This window comes from Protopterus annectens, chromosome 12.part0 (assembly GCF_019279795.1).
Source record: "Protopterus annectens isolate FY-2018-M chromosome 12.part0, PAN1.0, whole genome shotgun sequence".
NCBI classification, from domain to species: domain Eukaryota; kingdom Metazoa; phylum Chordata; order Ceratodontiformes; family Protopteridae; genus Protopterus; species Protopterus annectens.
Window position 1 is genome coordinate 1,205,205,434 of NC_056746.1, and position 23,846 is coordinate 1,205,229,279.

General features: G+C 36.7%; 1 protein-coding gene across 1 annotated transcript in view; it reads right to left on the bottom strand.

Annotated features, from left to right (window-relative positions):
• CDH22 (cadherin 22) overlaps positions 1-23,846 on the bottom strand; it is a 3,413,183-nt gene that overhangs the window by 2,400,319 nt on the left and 989,018 nt on the right. Inside the window, exon 3 of the mRNA XM_044090249.1 lies at positions 12,581-14,351. Within this exon, the coding sequence (XP_043946184.1) occupies positions 12,581-12,790 (210 nt within the window). The 5' untranslated portion in view covers positions 12,791-14,351. The remainder of the gene's footprint in view (positions 1-12,580; positions 14,352-23,846) is intronic.

The window sequence follows — 23,846 nt, forward strand, 5'->3', positions numbered from 1 at the left end:
CCCCTTCAGTGGAAAAAAACATGTCTTTGACAAAGAATTCACTTCACCCGAGAGCACCATGTCTGCATCCTTTGAAATTTCACTTTACCCAGTGTATTTAACCATGTGTCTTTGGTCCCTTGTCCCCTCTACACATGAAGATGGCTGTGACCCATTCTGTCCTTACTCCTGAGTTCTGATTCATGGAATGCATGTTGTGCAGTGTTTGTCAACTATGCACTGACCATACTGTTTACTGTGTATCCTTAGATCTATAGGCCTGAAGTTGATACTGCCTCTTTACCCTTGCTTTTTTACTGGCCATGTGTGTGTATAGTCCAAAAAGGGTAGTATTATGGGACTGGTCAGCCTCTATCCTTTCAGCATATTATGTAGTATCCCACATGCTAAGAATGTCCTGTATGCTGTAACAAGGTGATACTAGATTACCACCACAGACAGGTTAAATGCACACTCTGTGATATTGCAGGTTTGCACATGTGCAGTGTTATTCTAGATTTCAGCCATGATCTATGGGTTACATATGGGCGTTATAAGACAGGGTTCCAGATGGTATCCGTTGTTCACCCATAACAGAGTATTAATATGTTTGGGGTTAATGTGTATGAATACATTATAACTGTAGCTGTATACATTCATTTTTTGATAATGCCTGCATTTTCCTAATACATGGCCCGGAGAACTTCATCATACAGTAAGCAGTGTCATTGCTGAGATATGCATGCACATGTGAATCACATGAATGCCTGGGTGCTGCATGGACACATTGGTTATGACTCCATTTTTGTGTCGCACACTGCTGTGAATTAAAGCCCTTCAAGTTTTCAAACCTGTAGTCTATGGACAATGTGAAGATAGATGAAGGCTGCCAGCCTAGCCAAATAGAATTCTGCAGATAATTCTGTCACCTATAAATATTAATGTAAGCCATAGGCTTGTTCTCGTAAATGTAAAAAGACTGCATTGCATATTGAACTGCAAAAATGTAACAACAGTGCACTCTGCTGTAAGAAAGCTAAGTCAAGCATTTCATGACTGTCTTTGATGTTAAAATTCAGAGCCGATATGTCCAGAGGGAGGCATCCTGCCTATTGTTTTAAGACCAGAGTTAATGGCTAGAATTCGCATGTATAAATGTCCTTTATTTCTCTGGTTCCTGACCAGGTATAAAGAATGTAAATGTAGTTTCTGTTAGCCTGGAAACACCAGAGAAGTGTGAAGAATGATGTCATATGAAGCAGCTCTGTGTTATCAATTTAAAGATTGCTGTGCTGTGACTGAAACCTGGTTCAGGGCTCCTGAGAGCACCCCAGCACTATCAGGTTATACCTCATATCATGCGTTCCGGCCCCAAAATCTGGACCGAACCACAAAAGGAAGGGGAGCATCCATATTCATAAAGGATACCCACACCTCCAGGTTAGTGGCAACGCACAAAGCATCGGAGATGATCCAGGTGCAATTAACCATAGGTAAAACTGCCCTACAGTTTGTAGCATGCTACAGACCACCCGCTCAAACTCAGGAAACCCACACAGCCTTCCTGAAGACACTGGAGAGTATGAATGTCTCTCCAAACACCATCATATTGGGTGACTTCAACTACCCAAACATAGACTGGGAACATTACTCAATCCCCAACACCCTAGCCCAAAGGTTCCTGGAGTTCATAAACTCAAATGCTATGAATCATACAAGAGGAGAAAATGTACTAGACCTGATCATCACAAACATGGGGACAAAATGCTCCACACTGGAAGTATATCCCTCACTGGTGAGATCAGACCATAAATTAATCTCACTGGAGATCCACATCCAGCCCCCAGCCCCAGCAAAAAAGACCACAGTGAAGAACTTCTCAAAAGCAAACTTCACACTTCTTAAGACTGGAGTGGTATCCTTCAAGGCCCCCGAGCCAGTGGAAACCACAACCCACGCTGCTGAAACCCTTATAAATGCCTTCTACGAGCACCTCCAGGAATGTATGGATCAAGCAATCCCTAATAAAATCAAGACCCTTTCCACCAAAGGCAGGTGCCCAGTGTGGTGGACCCCAGCCATAAACAAACTCTACAACAAGAGGAGAAAGCTACTACATGACAGAGCAAAATGCCTAAAAGGGAAGGCATCTCTGATCAATACTAGCAAAAAACTACGATCACTCATAAAATCATCCAAGGCCAACTTTGAAAGAAAAATCGCTAAAGACACAAAAGACAATCATAATGCCTTCTTTAGCTATGTTAGAAACCTGGGTGGAAACTCCCAGATATGCTCAGAATTAGTCCAAAATGGTACAAAAATCACTGAACCCACAGACATTGCCAACATACTGGCAGACAGGTTCAGTGCAAATTTCTCCCCTCCCTCCCCCCCAAAAGGAGAAATATCTATCCCACCAGAGTCTAGCCTCCCAAACATCTCAGATGCCCAGGTGAGAGCTGCTCTCTCTAAAGCAAAAAACACAGCATCAATGGGACCGGACGGTGTCCCCAGCTGTGTGCTACACGAACTCAATGAGGAACTAAACCCACTTATATGGCTGCTGTTTAATCTTAGCCTTACTACAGGATACGTACCCAAAGAATGGCGTATGGCAACTGTGGTCCCACTCCACAAAGGCGGTGCTTCTATGGACCCTAGAAATTACTGCCCCATAAGCTTGACGAGCCTTGTCTGCAAAGCTATGGAGAGGATCATAATGGAACTCATAAATAAAGACATTGGGGACCTACAGACACTGGATCCTACCCAATTTGGCTTTGTCAAGGGCAGATCCTGCCTCTTGAACTTGGTCGACTTTTTCGAAACAGTCACTAAGGCCATTGATGAGGGCAAGGCAGTTCACACAGCCTACCTTGACCTAGCAAAAGCGTTCGACACAATACCCCACTCGGGCATCATAGAAAAGCTCACCAGCTTAGAAGTAAACCCATATGTCACAAGATGGGTTGCAAACTGGCTCAAGGACAGAACCCACAGGGTTAGAGTTGCTGGTGCCATGTCAGACTCTAAGCCGGTCACGAGCGGCGTCCCACAGGGCTCAGTCCTGGGCCCCCTCTTGTTCGGCATTTATTTTTCTGAAGTGCAGGCAAACATAGGGGGATCATGGCTGACAAAATTTGCAGATGACTGCAAACTGGGCACCATAATTGACACTCCATCAGACACAGACATCCTCCAGAGAGGTCTCATAGAAATGGATAACTTGTGCCAGAGCCATGGCCTTAAGCTAAATGCCAAAAAATGTATAGTCATACCCTTTGGGAAAAACAAGGTAACCCCTAATTACCACATAGATGGTAATCCATTAAACACTGAAGAAGTTATCAGGGACCTGGGGACCCAAGTTGACAGTAACCTCTCTTTTGACACTCACATTGCCAAAGTGGTTAGGAAGACCTTCTACATTGCCCACCTGATCATGAAGGGATTCACATCCAGATCAGGAGAGGTCATTGTACTCCTGTACTCTTCACTTATCAGACCAATGATTGAGTACAACGCCCCATTCGGAATGTACCTTACCCGACACCTGCAGCAGTTGGAAAGACCCCAAAAGTTCCTCACCAAAAGGATAAAGGGGCTCAAACATATGTCGTGTGCTGCCTGACTGAAGAAACTCCAGCTCTATTCAGTCGCATACCGTCTGCTCAGAGGTGATCTGTGCCTGACATACAAGGCCATGTCCAACCCGGAATTAATGGACATGCTCCACCTCAAAAAATCCAAATCCACCAGAGCCACGAGAGCAAGAGACTTAAACCTCAACACGGATATAAATAGGACATGCTGGAGGGACAAATTCATCACCCAGAGACTCCCTACACTATGGAACAGAATCCCAGTCCATGTGAGGCAGAGCCCCTCACTGACTCTGTTCAAGAGAAATCTTGATGAGTGGATGGGAGATCGTAGGTTTACCCTGGGAATCCTCTCTGTGTCACTGCTGGACAGAGGCACAGCAAACTAATGGGTATAGTATTCTCATCCTAAGGGGTGGTGAAAGCCACACACACTCTGGCTAGGCTTATAAATGCCCTAGGGCAGATAGCCTAGTATGAACCTATGAACCTATGAAATCAGAGAGCTCTGAGCATTTTGTCTTGAGAACATCCAACATCACCAGCACTGCTTTGCTCTATATGTAAGTTATTTAGAACTGAGTTTTCTCTTAGAAATAGCCAGGAATTCGGAAGATTAGACTAAGTATTTTTCTGTGATGTCAGAACTTTTCTACGGTATTATTTTAAGTATTTCTCTGTGATCTCTGAACTCTTATATAGCACTGTGTAGGAAGAAGTATTGTCTTGTGTTTTTATTATTTATTATTAAATATTTTTAAACCTTTCAACTGCGGCTGTTTTATGTAGAGGTAATGTAAGCTCTAAGAGTACATTGCATGTATATAATGATGCTTTACCAAGTCACTCCAAATAAGTCTTGGCTGTTAGGTCACACTTACCTTTTGGATAATAATATTGCACAGTAATAATTGCACACCCTTTTAAGAGCCTTTGAAAAGCTGATAAATATTAGCTGGGTAGTGGCAGTGATTTCTACCATATAGTCTAGGTAAAAGGGGCACAGCTGGAGAACCTATGCCTGCCTTCCCCAGAAGTGTCAGTGTGGTTGTATAAACTCTTATCTCAAAGTGTGTGTCAGCTACTTGGGCAGGGACATGAAGCACTGGTTGGACAGAGAGGGTGCTACAGGTTTTAGCTTGCCCAGCTGGCTGAGATTTGGACCCTATAGCTGTGCCAGTGGGGAGTCTTATTGGGGACCTGGTGAGAATGGGAGAAACCAGCCCCAGACTGACTGTGATCTCTGTGTGCTCTTAAGGGAAACTGTACTTTACTGTGTGTGTATTTATTATCCTTTACCTATATGGATGACCCTCACTGGTTTTAGTGGTGAAGATTGAGGCTCCTTGATTGCTGGGCCAGTACACGGGCGTCACAGACCAGATGGGAACTTTAATGTTATGTGTATGTGCAATCTTTGCCACTAAGAATCTGAGGGAGGGAAAACATTGTAGGGTGCACATACAATGTTAGCCTTTCATGTGGTATGATAAAAAAACATATGGGACTCTATACATGTAGAATCATTTTGTAGGGAAAATTATCAAGTATTCCACAGGCTAAATACTGTGAAATACCTAACATGTCCCATTTTGGTCTCTGAAATGTCTCTGTAGCTAAAACAGAAAGAGTTATAAACATGTTATTGCCCATAGGGATAGAAAGATAATACATTGCCAGTGTCTCTCACTAACCGTAACATCATCCTTGATACTGGGCACTACAATGCACATACCAGTAGGACGCTGCAGTGATAAGTACTGCAGTACACTGTGATGCAACCAGTGTTGTTGCTACAAGCATTCTTGATAGCTGCAACTCCAAAATTTTCAGTGTGCTTTACCTTGCTGTAGTAAGGTGAACATATGTGCATCATTTGTCGTACATAAGACTATGAATTGTGACTCTGTTCACTTTGCATAAATTTAAATTTCATTAGAACCTCATTTCCTTGCTTAGTTTCATTTGCATTCATTATGTGCTTTTCTTTACATATATCTTCAGTTGCACATTTGGGCTTACCACAATGTAGCACAATATGGGACTAAGAATCATTACTTGTCACCAGTCTACAGGTAACCGATTACATTGTAAACATGCACTGCATGTGTGCAACTTGTGTATGAGTCAGGGCCATGGTGCTCATAGTGTGAATTTACCCACTTTTCTTTTTATGGATTTGCTGTTAATAGTCACGTATAATTTAAGAGAAAACATGACTCAAACCAAGAAACTTCAAAAACTTTGGGAGGGTGATATTCAAAACAGCTTTTTTTTATTTTATTTTTTTTGCAACTCAGGGAAGAGGAAGAAAATGATTAAAATGCGACACTCGTGCTCATTTTGTTTCTGAGTCTAACTAACATTATAAGATGGCAGTGAGCTTCAGCGATGATGTTCTGAGCATTGGTCAGCTGGCTGATAACAAACAGTACACTTCCCTACTATCACATTATCTGACTCTGAATAATTTGAGTAATACTCCAGGAAATGTGAATTCTTGAGCACTGCTGCTATAACTCTTCAGTAACTCTAGAGATTTAAATGTGTTCTAAAACCTGACGATGCTGATGGTAGAGATAAGAGTGGACATCACTTCATCTAAAGCCTAAATCAGCAAACCACAAAATATTAATTTATAAAGACCAAAACTCATAAAAAATCTATAAAAAAAAAAAAAAGATTAAAAAATATTAAAACATGCTATATGCTTTTTTGTGTGTTGGGGGGGGGGGGGCAGTCGGCAGTCCTGCACTCCCATCGTCCGCACACAAGCACACCCCAGCTACTTATATACATGAACTCTGAGATCAAACAATAGCAGGGAAGGGCAAATTCCCACAACCTGCTGTACAGCAATTCCCTGTAAACCAATGCCAGCATTTTGTGATCATATAACTATTTGATTACTTATGCCTGAAAAATGTTCACGATTCCAAATGTTTAGCTAATGCTATTCTTCCCCACAACTATTTTGTCTTAGGTTCATAGGCTCATAGGTTCACAGGTGTTTACTAGGCTAATAACCACAATGGCCGTTTTAAACCTTGCCTTGCATTCCAAATCTCTAACAAATTCTGGTATGCAATGGTTTGGGAGGTGAAACATTTATAAGCTGGCTGGGTCCATTAGAGACATAGGTGCTAAACGAGGGATGAATTTCCTGTTCCATATCCATTTATCCAAATTGAATTGCGTTAGAGAGGAACTCTGTTTCAATTGGATGGGCAGCCTCTTCCAGAGAAGGGATAGTCTCTGGAATACATACATGTCTCTCCAGCAGGTCCTATTTATATCACAGGCAAGGTTTAAGTCTTTATAATGGGTAATTCTGGTGCTGTTTTTGCAGATATGCAGGAGGTCCATTATGGTGGGGTCTGACAATGTCAGGCATAGATCTCCCCCCAACAGCCTGTGGGAGACAGAATACAGGGATAGGGCCTTGAGGTGGTCGGCATAGGACATGTTACTTATGACCTGTATTCTTTTAGTAAGGAACTTCTGTGGATGTTCCAATTGCTGGATATGCTTGATTAGGTACATACAAAAGGGGGCATTGTACTCAATGATAGGGCTGATGAATGCAAAATACTTTGGAACAATGACTTCCATGGACCTAGATGCCTCTTACTCTAATTTTAGGATGAATGTATTTTATCTTATGAATTGTCAATGGAAAAATGATGTGATAAAAATTGAGTCAAAATATGTTTATTTTAAATAAGTCTGCTCTGCACTCCTAGATATTATACATACAAACCCCTCAAAAACAACTCAAACAACAGAATAAAACAATTAAAAGCTAAATATATCAAAAGTAGTAAAAAAATAAAAAAAGAAAACAATATCTCAACTATGGACATTCACCTTGAAAGTGGAATTACCAGAAAATGAATTTAACTCTACAAATCTACACTAAATATCCTTAAATTAATAAAACACTTAACTAAACAGTACATCTGACAGACATTAACATAATCCTCATTATTCTACAAAAATAATATAAGAAGCTCTCCAAGAAAGCCTAAAACTGATCTCGGGATTGCTACAGAAAGCCATCCACAAGACCACCCACTTTATAAAAAGCTGCATGATCTATGTAAAGACATATTGAACTAGCAAATGACATTGTCTCTAAAGTGTGATGTAAAACTGTAATACAGACTAAAAGAAAAAAAGGCAGAATAAAATCATTTCAATGTCATGAACAAGGGTCTACTTCAGTGACTGTATTTTTTCCTGCAGGCCCTAAAACTATAGTACAAGACATTTTATTTTTCACAGAGCAGTTCACAGAATTTTGTCAAATTTATGCACAATATACTCCCTGTTGTTTGTTTAGCTAACAGAGTTTGCAATGGGAAAAAACTAAGGTGTTGACTAACATATGAGCCTTTGTTAACATTACTGGATCAGTTGATAGCACAAAACAATAAAGTTAATAATTTCTCTGTTGTGTTTGTATGTAGTGTAATATATATGTTTGCAAATCTCCTGGGTGCATGTAAAACTATCCATGCTGCAGAGGGCATTGAATGTCTATCACTGATTGGCATTCTACAAAACAGGGAGCAGTGCCCCCAAAGATGAAATGCCCTAAGAAAGAAGTGCTACGAAAAGATGGAATGCCATAAGGGAGCAGTGCCACCAAAGATGGAATGCCTTAAGGGAACGGTGCCACCAAAGATGGAATGCCCTAAGGGAGCCAACAAAGATGGAGTGCCCTAAGGGAGCAGTACCATCAGATATGGAAAGCCCTAAAGGAGCAATCCCACCAAAAATGGAATGCTTTAAGGGAGCAGTGCCACCAAAGATGGAAGGCCTTATAGCAATGGTACTCAGAGTGACATGCGGATTTGAGAGCACACACTGTGACAAAACCCCAGATTTATCTGGTAAACATTGCCTTGATTTATGTCTGCCTGCAGTGAATGCAATCATCTGAGAAGTGGCATCCACAGAAAAAGATGAATACTTCTTCAGGGCACATGTCTGCTTAGTAGAATGTGTCATTTTGACTCACAGTGATGTTTACTCACTTTCATATGTCTTACAACCGCTTGTAACAGAACATTTTCCTGCAGACATCATGAATGTGTTTGTGTGTGTGTATGTGTGTTTGTGTGTGTGTATAACCTCAAATCAGATGAGCAGCTTGTACTCAAAAATCTTTTTCAAACATGCACTAGTATTGACATACCTGTGTATAGAACTGTGTTTCATGTGTATTTTTGTTTTGGTGGGGGGGGGGATTTGGGGGGGGGTGCTAGGCTTGGATTTTTGTTGGTATGTGCTAGTTTGAGGCATGCTTTGCAAAAGTCTAATAAAGGGCTCCTAATTAATTTCACAATGTTGTTAACATACTGGCTACGGAAAGTGTGTATTTCTGTTCTGCTTGACAAACTGTCCTAATACTTTCACAGTGGCATAGGATATGATACAAAACTAAGAAAAATGACAAACAAATATAGCAAAGAATGAACTAACCTGAATGTGATACGCATATTAGACAGCCACGAAGAGTTATGTTTTATGATATTGGAGGGATTTATAAGAATGATGCTTTTGACTTTTAGAAAAATATTTCTTGTGGAGTCTGGATTTTATTTGTTTATTTTTTTCCCTAGCATTGAGTCTTAAGAAACTGTAAGTCTCACTGTATCTTAATGGAAAACAGACTTTGTAAATTTAGCAAAAGGCTAGCCGCCTTTTGCATATGTATTTAATAATGGTCAATCTGATCATAAGATATGCAATTTTTGAAAGTATCTGATATAAGTTGTAGGAAAACTTGTAATAAATAGGATGAATAACTCTTATGCAAAAAGGTGTATAGCTGCACAGGTCACTAGTTTTGTACTCAGTGCAAAAGCAACAGCAAGGACCAAGTCCACCAGCTGTTGGAAACGAGAAAAGCAACACATTATGAGGTATATATTAAAAAGCAGTGAAATGGGTCGAATGTGGGATAATGTTCTAGAGACAGTACATTTGTTACAAAGGTAAAGGATATACTATGACATGTTCAATTCTGTTTAATGTCTTGTAATGTAATGCGCAACTGACTGAAAACATAATGTCCTATGAGCTATATGAAAAATGCAAATCAGTCGCTGACTTTAAAAGTAAATGGCGCAAAGCATTTGATTCAAGTACTGGTGATACATTCATGAAGAAAAAGATTTTCAATAAAGCCACTTTACATACATTACCAGACAGGTTCATGTTCAGAATTAATTCTTCATGCTATTAATTACTTTACATGCCATTAAAGAAATCAGTTAAATGATGATACCTGCTATCTCAGATTTTAACAGTTTTGTCAGTGGAACAGTTATTATAAAGAATTAGGATTAATCATTATTTAAAACACATCTTGATTGCCGAGCTGGAAACCAAATGAAAAATATATGCTTATTTCAGCATTTGCATAATCTCTCATCAGGGCTGATGAAAGAGTTCAGCAATATTTTTCCAGTTTGTCCAAATGTTCTTTAAACGTACAAAGTCAAATGTTCTCACATCAAATTAAGTAGCGTTTAAAGGACATATTATTCAGCTGCCTGTATCTGTGAAAATGATTTCCTCTTGCTATGTTTTTTCAGTTAACTTTCATAATAGAATTAGTTATAACCTTGTTCTCTTCTCACAAATATTGAAAAAAGAAAAGACGTTACAATCACGTTGCCAGTACTCTACTTGCTATAAAAAGACATTTCTTTTTGTTTTGTTTTTTGACATATTGTTGGAGGCATCAGGCTGTTTAGGCATGTACATAGTTTGGGAGATGGACTGTAAAAATAAAGCAACGTCTTTTGGCTTTTCCCGTTATGGATTTCCACAACGGATCACCTGTCTGCCAATTGTTTGGCAGTGGAGTTTTTACAGTGTCGAATTGCCAGCCCAGCACCCATCCTTCACAGAAGATACATGCACATGCAGACACACCTACCTGCATGTCTTTAAAACTCACTCGACTACAGAGAGGACATGCAGACTCTGCACAGAAGGTGCTCCAGCAGAGAATTGAACTCGAGAACCTCTTGCTATGAGACAACAACATTAACTTAAGTGAAAGCTTTGTTATTTATATTGCTGTATAAATCAAAACTGGTGTGAAAACTAGGGTTCATAGTACAAAACATCATCAGTGGTGGAAAGTAAACTTGTATAAGTAAACTTACCATAAAAGTAGATGCTTCACTTATCACTGATGCGGTAGATGGAGCTATATGGGTTATATCCTATGCTGGATATAACCCATATAGCTTAGGCTGCTACAGCAGTAATCAATATGAAGAACATTCTATGATCTGCTTTAGGCATGTCATTATGCATAACAAAAACAGACCAGGAGCAAGTATCTGTGGTGTCTGAAATCACCAAAGGTGGCATACCTGGTTTCTCATGGGCTTGTTCAGACTTATTGTACATAAGTCCACTTTACAATAATTCTGTAACCAGAGAGAGATTTCAGAGTCACTCTTTTTCCTCGAGTTTCAAATTTTTTTTTTCTGATTGTCGGCACTCAACATTATGAGTGCTGACACTGCAATAGGGAGCCCTATAATCCATTACAATAGTCAGTAATCCATTCCCTCATAGCAATACACTCTCCACAAGCCAATTTCTTAAACCTATGGTTCCACATTTGCATATCATGAATCTAAATTTAGTATGATTCAAATTCAAGGTAGTAATGGCTTTTAAGCAAAAGCAACAAAGTAAATATTCACTACTGAAACTTTTACAAATAGTGAACTTGTCATTTCTAATCTTTTTATAAAGGGAGAGGAAACTTGGTTTCATACATCCTTTGATCTGCAACCACAATCATTCTTTGCCAATTTAAACAAGGAAGGAAAAATTCAAAAGTGACAGAAAAAAAGTAAATTCAAATGTATCAGTTACTCTGTTTAAGTCAGATAATTCTCTGATGCAGGTTTTCTTAATATATTGAAAGGTAGGTGCACAAAAGAAGCAATGGAAGGGGACAACTGATTCAGTGGGTGAAAGGATGATGCCTGACTTTTGCTTGTTATCAAACATTGAAAAATATAACATTTTGAATAGTTGTACGTTACTGAGTTATGGGTGGTCCAGGTTTCATCCACCTCAGATATAGAGTGATACAGATATTATATTGTTTGCCAGTGACACAGTTTCTCTGATGTGCAGAAATATTAGAGTAAGAATAATATTAAAAGAGTATATGGATATAAGTCCTCCATCATTGGGGAACATGATTATTTTATTTTATCTAAAAACATCTTTGTGATAATTTATTCATATTTTACTTTACTTTAGTAATGCATACGTAATTTAATTATTTGTATAACTGGCTATAAATTAAGCAAGCCCTACATTTTATTTATCTGTCTAAGTACTTATTTATTGTGTGTGTGTGTGTGTGTGTGTGTGTGTGTGTGTGTGTGTGTGTGTGTGTGTGTGTGTGTGTGTGTGTGTCTGTGTGTGTGTGTGTGTGTCTGTGTGTGTGCCACACTTGCTTGTAAATTAACATGTATGCGGACAAGCCTAGTAACATGTATACTCAAGATATCATTTAAGAACATTTATGTCAGTGCTATTGTGAGCTAAATTTGGGTGAATCAAGCAGATGTAATAGTTCCTGTTTTCTATGATGCTGTCTTTTAAATCATGTACTCCATCCACTCTTTGAATCCCACATGCTGATATAACTACCAATATTGTCCATAATATTGCCTAATATCTACTGTGTTATCCTTACCATTTTTGTACATAAATTATTTCCAATTTGGATTACCCCCCACCCCTCCCAGTTAAATACAAATAAATGCCAACAGTTAAATACTTGCATCTGACATTAGTACTCAAGTCTAAAAAATAAATGAAGTAATTAATTAATTAATTTGATAGCAGTTTTCTCTTGGTATTATATATAGAATCAACTACTAAATTTGCATACTTGACTATATCAGCATTTAACTTTAGAAAGTACGGAATAAAACCAGTACCTTGCCAACATACAGTGGTTCAGTGCCTGTATACTCCTCCACTACAAAAAATTGGTTCCACACCCATCCTCTTTTTACCCTTTCATGTGATGGATCATTCTGACTTTCTTGTGTTCCCGACTTGAGCTTGGTATCCATGCAGAAAGTTCCAGAATGCTTTAATAAACCCAAGACCAAAAAAGTACTCCGCAGGTAGCCCTGGAGGTTCATTGCTACAACCCTTCTGAAGGCTGCACTCAAAGTCCCTTTTGATATGTACAACAACAGTCCACAAGGCTTAAGATTTCATATTCCTTACATTTTAAGATGGCAGCGTTGCTGATCCCATTTAGCAGTCTCAAACATAATTATCAGACTTGGTACTACATTCCATAATGTATAGTTATCAAATGTAGATTTATTCTGTTCAGAACACTGCAGTGCTGGTGTATAAGATCCCACCATCAGATGGTGGATATTGCCTTACTGGAGTTTGCTTATTGTAATAAACTATTATTTAGGAACAGTGATCCAGATCCTAGAAGGATAATAAGAGGAAATAAGACAGCTGGGTAATTAATAAGAAGTAAAACGGGTGCTGAAATGTCTAGCGAATTTTCATTCACGTGAAACATGGCACTATGAGGCCTATGCTCCTTTGGCAAAATTATTCAATACTTTCCTTCACAGCTAAAAATAACTAGGTTGAAGTGGTAGCTGGTAACTTGATGACTAAAAGAATCCTTTTCTTTTGGTACTGGAAGGACGATTTGGTAGCAGATGGGTTTGGTGAAGGTTTGATTAAAGTATTTTTACATCACTATTTTTAATGTAGACTCTGTAATGGTAATCTGTATTTCATACAAAGAAAATAGGCAGCATTTTATAAAAAATATAGTCTGCCTGTTTAGGCATTGTATACCTAAAAAAGCCTTGCACTAGCATTTCTCTATTGTTGGGATTTCTTTTTTTTTTTTCAAATAGTACAGTTGCTATCCCAGCTGTATAGAAGAAAGCTGATGTTTTGAGCCATGATGTAATTCCTATTCTGATACTGTAAGGGGATGCTACGTGAACTCTGATATTTATCTTTATGAGACTTACTAATCTCTTTCTTCAGATCATATTGCAAAGAAGCCAAATACGGCTTTAACTGTGACGTAACTATGCTCCGCTCCAGTATTTCCCATTGAAATGACAAGGTATAAGCCATTCTTCACTCTGGAGGTTCTGGTACTTGGCTGTACCCCAGTTTCAGTAATTTTCTTAATCATTATAATGTATCATGAGGAAGTGCTGCACCCATACTTTTTATAATGTTAACATCATCATGCAATTTACAAAGATTCCACCAAATGTGAAAAGTCACTTCTTCGCTAGAAGTATTCCTTTTGCGGTATTGCATTGGCCAAGTAAGAGTATATCCAAGTGTAATCCAAAATCTGAAGTGAAGCTGAAAACTACACTCGATCTGTCCTAAAGAACTCCAGAAAATATATTTTTCCTGTTGACTTTGTGCTATAATCAGTTTGGAATTCTTAATACATCTCCCATTGATTTATTCATTATTAATGTAGCCATTGGATATGCTGCAGTTTAGGTCCAGTTCATTAGGAAATCACAAATAAAAAAGTGTGATATTTTGTGAATACTTAGTGATATGAAAGAGATCTGTGGGTTTAAAAAGATAGCTCCATGTGTAATATTCCGCCCAGCTGTGGTTTCACTGTGTCCTTGTGTACGAAAACCAGAATGTTGACAGTCTGCTTTTAAGTTGCTGAATCTTCATTACCTGAGAAAGAAACACAGAAGAACAAGTTACCTAAGTGAGTTATAAAATATTTTTACATTTTTTTTGCATGCATATATCAAAAATAACTTGCAATGTCATCCTTTGTGTATAAAAGAATATGAGAAGCAAATATAAATCATTGATCACCATACCTTAAGTGGCTGTTATTTGTTATTTATTATTCATTTAATGGAAGTATTTGGTTCTGGAATAAAGGCAGTTTATGAAACCAGTTATATCACTTGCCTTATTATAGGTAGTAGAATGCTAATGACCTCATTATTATTATTATTATTATTCAAATTAATTTATAACAACCCCATGTAAAATGTGTAGCCTTGGAAATGGAACTTTTATCCAAAAGTGAGATAACTACTCCACAGCTTGAGCACAACACAATGTGCTGGTACACAAAAAATACTGATGCCATACTCGAGTACACTTTTTGGTTTGTTCGTTTAATTATATGTCATTCCTTAGCAAAGTAACATCTGTGTGGTGTGGAATGTCACACTTTTCGCAGCTTCTACACACCCTTACATTCCAGAGACGTTTCTGGAAAACTGACTTAAAAGCAAAAGGTAAAGACATGTAAATATTCTGTGAATAGTAAAAGCTGTTAAAACTGTACTAACAGCAATGTTAACAGAAAAATAATTATTTACAGTGATAATAGTCAGTGCATTCTTAGTCTTTCCATAAATACTATAATGTATTGCAATACATACAGGCTCAGAATTAAATTTTTTGCTAAACTTTGGCAAATAAGTGGTCATATCTTGGAAGCTGTACAACCTAGGCACATATTGGTCAAGCACTTATGGTAATGAGGTATACACGTTTACATGACCTAAAGGAATTCCTCTCTGAGTGCATATTTATTGAAATATTTAGAAAAATATGAAAACATATGCTTAGTTGTATAACCAGCAATATAAATAATATTGAATACTCTGAATATGTCTATTTGTTGAGTACTTGTATACAACTGTTTATTACATGCTTTATGTACTGTAGGAATTTTCCTGGAGCTTTTCTCCCTAGGCCTCCGCTGAAAAGGGACAGATAGCTTTCTACCCAGTCAGTCTATTCCAGTAAACAAATGCAATAAATAAATAAATAAATACATGCATACATACATATATACATACATACACACATACATACATACATAAATATATAATATTTACAACTTACAGTACAAATATCAACAATAGTTCTCTAAATCAACATCTAATGTTTTATCTAATGGCATGTAATAATTTGGAAGTCACTTGCTTTTTGAAGTACTAATTACAAATGGAACTATTGTTTGTTGTAATAATTAATTACAAGCAGCTAGCACTAATATCCAATATAAACGGATATAAGTGGACATTGAGGATGGATTTTGCCATCTCGCACCATGGGCCTTTCACACCATGCCCCTCAATAGCATGAAGTTCTCCCAACTATGAAAATATGAGCATAAATATGAAAATATGAATAATAACTGGCAGTTATTAATTTATTTATTTACTGCAGGGCATTATAGATTAACAATCTTTGTGTCATTTTTGTTAATAACTCCTTGCACTTTCTAGTACTGTCTGTTATTAGTTGATGTCACTTAGCTAAAGAAATCAGATCCAAAATGGTTGCCATATGGAGCTATAGGTGTTCTTTGGAAGTATACATAAAGGGTGCCACAGGCTTAAATGAGATAGGCAAACTGCAGATGCAAATTGTTGCTGTCTGAACAACTATCTACAAATAGGTAAGATAATACAATACTTTTCAACAAAAAACACTTCTACAACAATTTACCTGGGATCATATTATCTGCTTTAAGCCACTAGTAAGATTGAGGGGTTGGCATAATAGTTAATGTAGAACAAAAAGAAACACACTGCCAGGTAAAGCACTCTCCTCAGAAACACCAAATCAGCAGAAAAAAGGCAATGAGTGCACCATAAGCTGAATTCAAAAGTAAAATATCAAGTAAATCCAAAAGGTCTTCTTTATGTATAAAATCCTCGTTTATTACAAAAGATAAAACTGCAGGAGATAGCAAGTAGTAAGCGCTTTCGCGTTGTTACCCAACGCTTCATCGGACATAAGGAAAATAAAGCATTTTCCTTATGTCTGATGAAGCGTTGGGTAACAACGCGAAAGCGCTTACTACTTGCTATCTCCTGCAGTTTTATCTTTTGTAATAAATGAGGATTTTATACATAAAGAAGACCTTTTGGATTTACTTGATATTTTACTTTTGAATTCAGCTTATGGTGCACTCATTGCCTTTTTTCTGCTGATAATAGTTAATGTGTTTACCTTACAGACATAAGGTACAGAGTTTAATTCTCACCTTTGGGGAGCATGACTAGGCTTAAAAAGCCCCCCCGGGGTTGTTAGTCTAGTAATTTCTTATGACCTTCAAACAAAAAAAAAGGCTGCAATACAATATAGTAGATCATACAATAAAGACTCATTATAAAGACTCATTTCTATTCAAAAATGAGCATGCTGATTGGACAACCCAGCCAGTTTGCCCTTCATAAATCATGCACATACCAGAAGAAAAAAAAGTCCACCTACTGAAATACCATTGATAGGCTAGAGATTCTGTTGGTATCTGCTGAGGGATAGACAAATATAATATAAATCAGGTACGTTATGCAAAACTAAACAAGCAAAAACTTTCCAGATTTTCCTTATATTGTTGTGCTGTCCCACATAAAAACTGGCTTGTTTTTCTTTAAACTGTTAAAAAAATAGACAGCAACAAAGATTCTGTTTCTGTGTCACGTCTCCTGCTCTGTACTAACGTACTGTGTAAGAATGGGAAAATAAGTTCCGTTCACATAGACAGTGCATCAGTGTAGGGAAGAGAAGACAGAAGAAGACTGAAGTGCTCTTATACGGGTCTATATTATATCCTCGAACGCTTAAAACAGCGAACGCTGATTGATCGAACTTATTTTCGCGAAACTGCAAAATATTGAAGCAGCAACAACTCAAACTTTTTCCTAGGGAAAGAATTCGTTGTCCGTTTCTGTTGCTTCAGTATTTTCAGTGTTATGGTGGAAAGTTACTGGTCGGATTCAGGTAAGTGTGCGATTGTGTGGATGTGAGTGTTAGGGTGATTTAGGTGAGTTAGGGTTAGGGCTCGGATTAGGTGTGTGTGCAATTGAGTGGACATGAGGGTTAGGGCGGATTTAAGTGAGTTAGGGTTAGGGAGCAGGTAAGGTGAGTGTGCGATAGTGACGGACTTTAGGGTTAGGGTTTGGGTTAAGGTAAGTGGGTAGTTAGTGGTGTGTGCATAGTTTAGTGTAGGGTTAGGTATCAGATTTTAGGTGTATGTGTGTGGATTTCTGTTTGTTTGGTGTGCTTGTGTTGTGTGTATGTGTTTTGGATCAGCGATTTTTTTCCCAGGGAAAAAAAATTGCTGATCTGACAGTTTGAGATTGTAAGCTTTTGCTTAAATCAGGTCGATCAATCAGTGTTCGCTTTTTTAAGCGTTCGATGATATAATATAGACCCTCTTATACAAATCCACTATTAAAGAAAGCTAAGCAGTTTCTTTCATTAATAATGTAATTGTATAATAACAATAACCCTGTCCTGTCTGTAGATTTATCAGGCACTACTCACAGTTGGCTTTGTTTAGTCACTCTGAAAGTACTCAGAGTTCATTTTGGCTAGAAGACAGTGACGGTGTACCAGAACTATATCAGTGGACTTGCTTACAGAAAACATTTTAAGTTACAATGGGAGTATGTACCAGATGGGCATGATCTGCTTTAAAGAATACCTATCACAGATGTTGTTAGGTTAAAAAGTCATTCACATAATTAATCAATCAAATCCTTAAACATCACCATCAAACAGCAAAATTATGTACACTAAAATTTAAAAAAGAAAAGCAAAGTTTAACAAAGTGAAGTCTATGCTCCATCAGATTTTCCAAATGTATTCTGCAAAGGACAGCAATGGTATCTATTATCTTACAAAAGTGGAAATATACAAAAAGTAAGCAAGAGCACATGCATTGATGAAGGCAAACATAAATAAATCAACTAGAACACATCCGTATGTGGTGAGTAAATACACATAATTCTGTGCCACTTCTTCATACAAAATGGCATCTAAAAAGAGAATTTTACAGACAAGAACTTGGAAACACGAAAAATAAAAGGAAAAGGAACAAAAAGTGCCTAAAAAAAGAAACAAACTATTTCTATTGAATTAGCTTTGACAAAATGAATCAGCCGCATGATGCCAATATGATTTGCAAAAGGTGTGACAGAACAGGTTAAATACAGGGTATGCAGAACAAATATGTTGAAATATAAAAGGATTGCAAAGAACTTTGCTTGTTACAAACAGAAGAGAACACAGGCCTCAAATCAAAGAAAGCAGCTCTGTGTACAGGGATGAATTTATTTTACTTATTTATTTATTAATTAATATATGCATGTTTGTTTGCTTACTATGGGTATTACACTGATCACAACAGACCATTTGCAGGCACAGCCAAGATGAAAAAATTCACAAAAATTAAAACAGAATTGAGTAATTACAGAAGGCACAAAGTCAAACAGACAGTTGAAACAATGAACAACTGTTAGTGACATTCGATTAAAAGTAAATATGGGAGGTAAGGAGGTGGAACTAGAAGTGTAATACGTGAGGGAGGAGTTAAATGACTTGTCCAGTGGAAAAAAAAAAAAAAACTGCAGTCAATATTTTGATAAAGGTAGTCTTTTGATCTGTGCAATGAATATGGGGAAAGAATACATTTCTTTTATGTGGGGGAGGGGGGTGACAACCAGAGTTGGTTAAAAAATAATTGAAGGAATGGCTGGCACTGTGAACTTTGATTTGGGGAATCTGGAGTGAGGGAGTTAATTGAGAAAATTTGCGGAAGTTATAGGGGGTCTTTTTATTATAGAGTTTGGCAGCAAGAGATAGGAAGACACATGGCTGATGTAGTTTGAAAAGATGTAGTTAGAAAAGAAGATAACCTAGGAATAGCTCAAATCTTTAGATGACTATGCGCCATCTGGTTTTGGAAAAGGTTGTGCAGTTCTGTTCCTTTGGGGGAAGTCGGAAACAGTTTGCTAAATTTTGTTTTCAGTAGACTGTAGAGTAAAGTTTTTTAGATGCTGCGGCTATGACGCAGGGCCTTTATTTAATGTGAGCTAGGAGTACTTATTTCCATATTTCAGCTCTTGTTTGCCTGAAGAGAAAAGAGCTATTTTTCAGGAAAAGAATATAAGAGAGAAGTGATCTTTCCCCAGTGTTTTATAGAAGTTTAGAGACTTGTGCAGCCATAAACCTAGGTATTTAAAGGATGTGGTTGCTTCCACTGGGGTACAACTGAGATCTACAATGTTCATATTTTATGAGTCTTTTTTTCCAAATATCATATTTTTTACAGGTGGTTTATGTGTACCTTATGGTTGTTTAACCAAGATTTAAGGGAATGAAGGTCAGGCAGAAGAAGGGTTTGAATACTTGAGTTATTGGGTGTGTATCAAAATATAACCATGTCATCCGAGTGATAGGAAGGCTAGAGAGGTTAGAAAGTAGTTTAGTGATTGAAAATAACATTGGGATGAGTATGGGGCCCTGTGACACTTCTTTGTTAAGGGATGCCATCATTGATATGGATGAGACAATTTTACAACCAAGCCAGGTGGGTGAAATGTTAAAATGTTAACATTATCCTTTAAAAGAAGATTTTATCTTTGAAATACCTATTTGTTAAACATTCTTGGAACCAGGTGACAATGCTGGAGCTAATTTCAATTTCTTGGAAGGAGGGAAGGAAGAGGAGGTGACAGCAAAATTAAAAGCTTTGATGAGTGCTCCTGAAAGGTTTTCTTTAGCATGTTGAAAAGGATGTCAACTGTAAGTGACCATAGTGCTTTCATTGTGCTCCATCTAAACCACAATCCATGCTAAGAGTGAAGAGATGGTACTTTTAGCTGTAAGTGGAGAGTTGTTTGTAGATTCATTTTTCAGTTATTTTACAAAGTGTAGGAAGGATGGAGATATGACAAAAGTGGTAGGCACTCCTTGAGTACAGATGTTTGGAAATAGATTTGACAACAGTTTTCCATATGTCTGACACTGTGTTTTGAGTTAAGTAGAAGATATAAATGTGGAGAAGAGATTTGGTAAAAAAATGTCTTAGCAGAGTTAGATGAATCAGTGGAGTAAGTTGGTTCTCCAGGGAGTACATCCAGGGGCTTGTTTTTTAGAAGGATCTGAAGGTGTTTGTCAATGACTTTTTTAACACAGAACATGGAGATAAAATGTAGCAGACAGGGTGAGTTAGGAGGACCGGTACAGAATATTGTATTAGGAAGGTAGCTGAATTCCTTGAGAAAGTCAAAGGTTAAAACTTGGCCTTGAAAGGATTGAATGGTAATAGGTGAGAAAGAATGATATGTGGACTTCCAGTCTGTTGGAAGATTTACCTTCTGCCAAAAGTGTCTGGGTTTGTCAAGCTGAGAAAGTTATTTGGATTTGAAACAGTTGGTTTTATGCCTACACATTGGCATGCTTAGCTATTTTATCAAAAGAAATAAAGGCAGTAAGATTTTCTGGTGAGGGGTTTAATTTCCACAAAGATTACATATGTTCTTAAGTCTGAGTAGAGCTTTGAGTTCAGTAGTTAACTGATGGGAGGGTTGTTGTATTTGAAAAGGCATTGTGGAAGTGGAAAGAATTTGTCTTGAAACTGAAGGTGAGTACATGTAAGAGCTGTGGCACTGATTCACTGTAAGTGAGTAATAGGAGACCAGCTGATAGCTGCTATATACTGTTTTGAGGTTTTCAGTATCGACAGTGAATCTGGATCTGAAGATAACTAGATTCTAGGGCAGATTTGGTGGATGATGTGTAATGTTATTTGGAAATTATCACTGAATGAGGGTGGAATAAGAGATGTTTCACAGATAATGGTAAGGTTGTTATTGATTAGCAGACCCGGGAAAGAAAATATCTATCTATCTATCTATCTCTCTCTCTATCTATCTATCTATCTATCTATCTATCTATCTATCTATCTATCTATCTATCTATCTGTCTGTCTATCTATATGTCTGTCTATCTATCTATATGTCTATCTGTCTGTCTGTCTATCTATCTACCTATCTATATCTGTATCTATCTATATGTATTATGTATATATATATATATATATATATATATATATATATATATATATATATATATATATATATATATATATATATATATATATATATATACTTATACATCTAATAGTTGATCCACAGAAATGTTGTCATGCTTACCATCAGTATGCTACAGCCCGTGTTCCAAGGATGATCATTGGAACATGCAACACAAAACACATTTTTTTTTTGCATGGGGACAAGCCCTCCAGTCCCCCCCCCCATGATAATTAGGTATACTAACCCTGAGATTACATGAAAACTAGGAAAAAGGCATATTTCTCTACCCTGGTGATAGTGAGTCTATCTCATCTGTCAACGATCAGTATATGTCAAGAAAAGCTGGTTTAAAATATAGAGGTTGACAAAACTAAAATTTGATCTCTGCCAGGACATCCATATACATATCTTTCTTTCTATATATATATATATATATATATATATATATATATATATATATACACACATACACACACTTCTACACACACATATATATATATATATATATATATATATATATATATATATATATATATATATACATACATTGTTTTTCAAAATGGGAATCATCGACCTGTTTGACAGTTTCCTGTATCATCTCTGTTCAGACAGTGCTTTTGAGGGGTTAAGAATGTACACATGTTAAGTATGTGTTTATGCAAAACATATAGATAGCTATATAGATAGATCAATCTACCATGGAAGGCACTATACATTGATATGGAGTTTGCAGGGGGGCTTACCACCTTGTAAATGATTTTTCCTTTTTCTCAAAGAAACATGCCATGACTTCAGTTTTATTCATAGAATTCTGTTTGTCTTTGTGTTGTTTTCATGTTCTGTGATGTACTCATATCTCTTATCATTTCCTTAAACACTTTTTGAGTCAATTGTTTATATCTTAATTTTTCTATTTTTCTATTTTCATTTTGGCACTCCAAAAAGCATTTTTTTTGTATTTTTCTTTAAAACTTATCCATCAACTTATCCAACTTTTATATAATATTCTTGTACCTGTATGGTCTTTTCATAGTTGCTTATTTCCTTTCTATTGTCTTTATCTAAATCTTTCTCTTTAAGCCTTTTAATACCTTTACCTATTTTTCTGTATCCTTCTTTCTTATATACCTCTATCTGTATAGCTGTATGATCTGAAAAACTTGTCTTTTTTATCTTTTTTGCAATATTTTTAAACTATCTGATGCTAAAAAACAGTTTCCATTTTAGTTTCTCCTTTTATAAGTACAATATTAAGTCATGCATTTGTATGACTTAAGTCTCCCACTAATATTATATCCATATCAACATTTACATAATTTAGAATTTTATTAAATATTATTTATCTTTCTTTGTAACATAAACATATAAAGCAATAACGCTATAAACCTTTGTTTTCCATCTTATGTCTAGTACCATGAGCCTTAGTAATTTGACTGTTGTAAAATCTAAGATTTCATGTTTTCTTTACATAACATTCCCAAACGTGTCTTTTCCCGTATTCCAAATAACTGTCCTACCACATAGAACTTCAGTTTTTAATATGTCTTCTTCTGTTAGAATTCTATTATCATCTAATATGATAATATGCATATCTATTGAAGCGCTCCATTCTAAAATACTTATTCTTCTTTTGATATTATTCATACTATTTACATTTAAAGCTAAAATCTTCAACTTTTAAATGAAATTGATGTTATTTCTATTTCATCCTTTATCTTTTCAATTCTTTTTCACAATTACATTTTTACATTTTCTTTTCCTCTTTTTTACCCTTTTGCCTCTGAAATTTTTCTTTCTTCTCACTACTTAAAAATTGACATATTCTTCTTCACTCATATCGAGCACCTCTTCTTCTCCATGTTTTACCTCCATTATTATATCTTTGTTTTTTCCTGTTTTTCTTATTCCTTTTCTATCTTGTTATCATGTTCTAAATCCTGTATACCTTCTTTTTCTTCAATTTCTCCATTTTCTTCACAATCTATCCATCTACTTCAAATTTTCCACATTTTTTTACATTCCATATCAAATTTCTTTGCTTCATGCCGTGCTGTTGCACAAACAAAACATTTTCATCTATCGCATTCATTAATGATGGGGTCACTTTTTCCACAAAAAAGCATGTTTTAGGTTGCCATCTGCACTTAAAGTCTTTGTTACTATTCACATTAATCACACTAGGAATATGCACAACACTATCACATTCCATTTTCAAAATAATCCCACATTCCCAAACCCCAGTCCGTAAACCTTTTTCATGTTCCTGATGTATCCAACACACCTTTGCATGTTGTTTTTAAATGTTCTT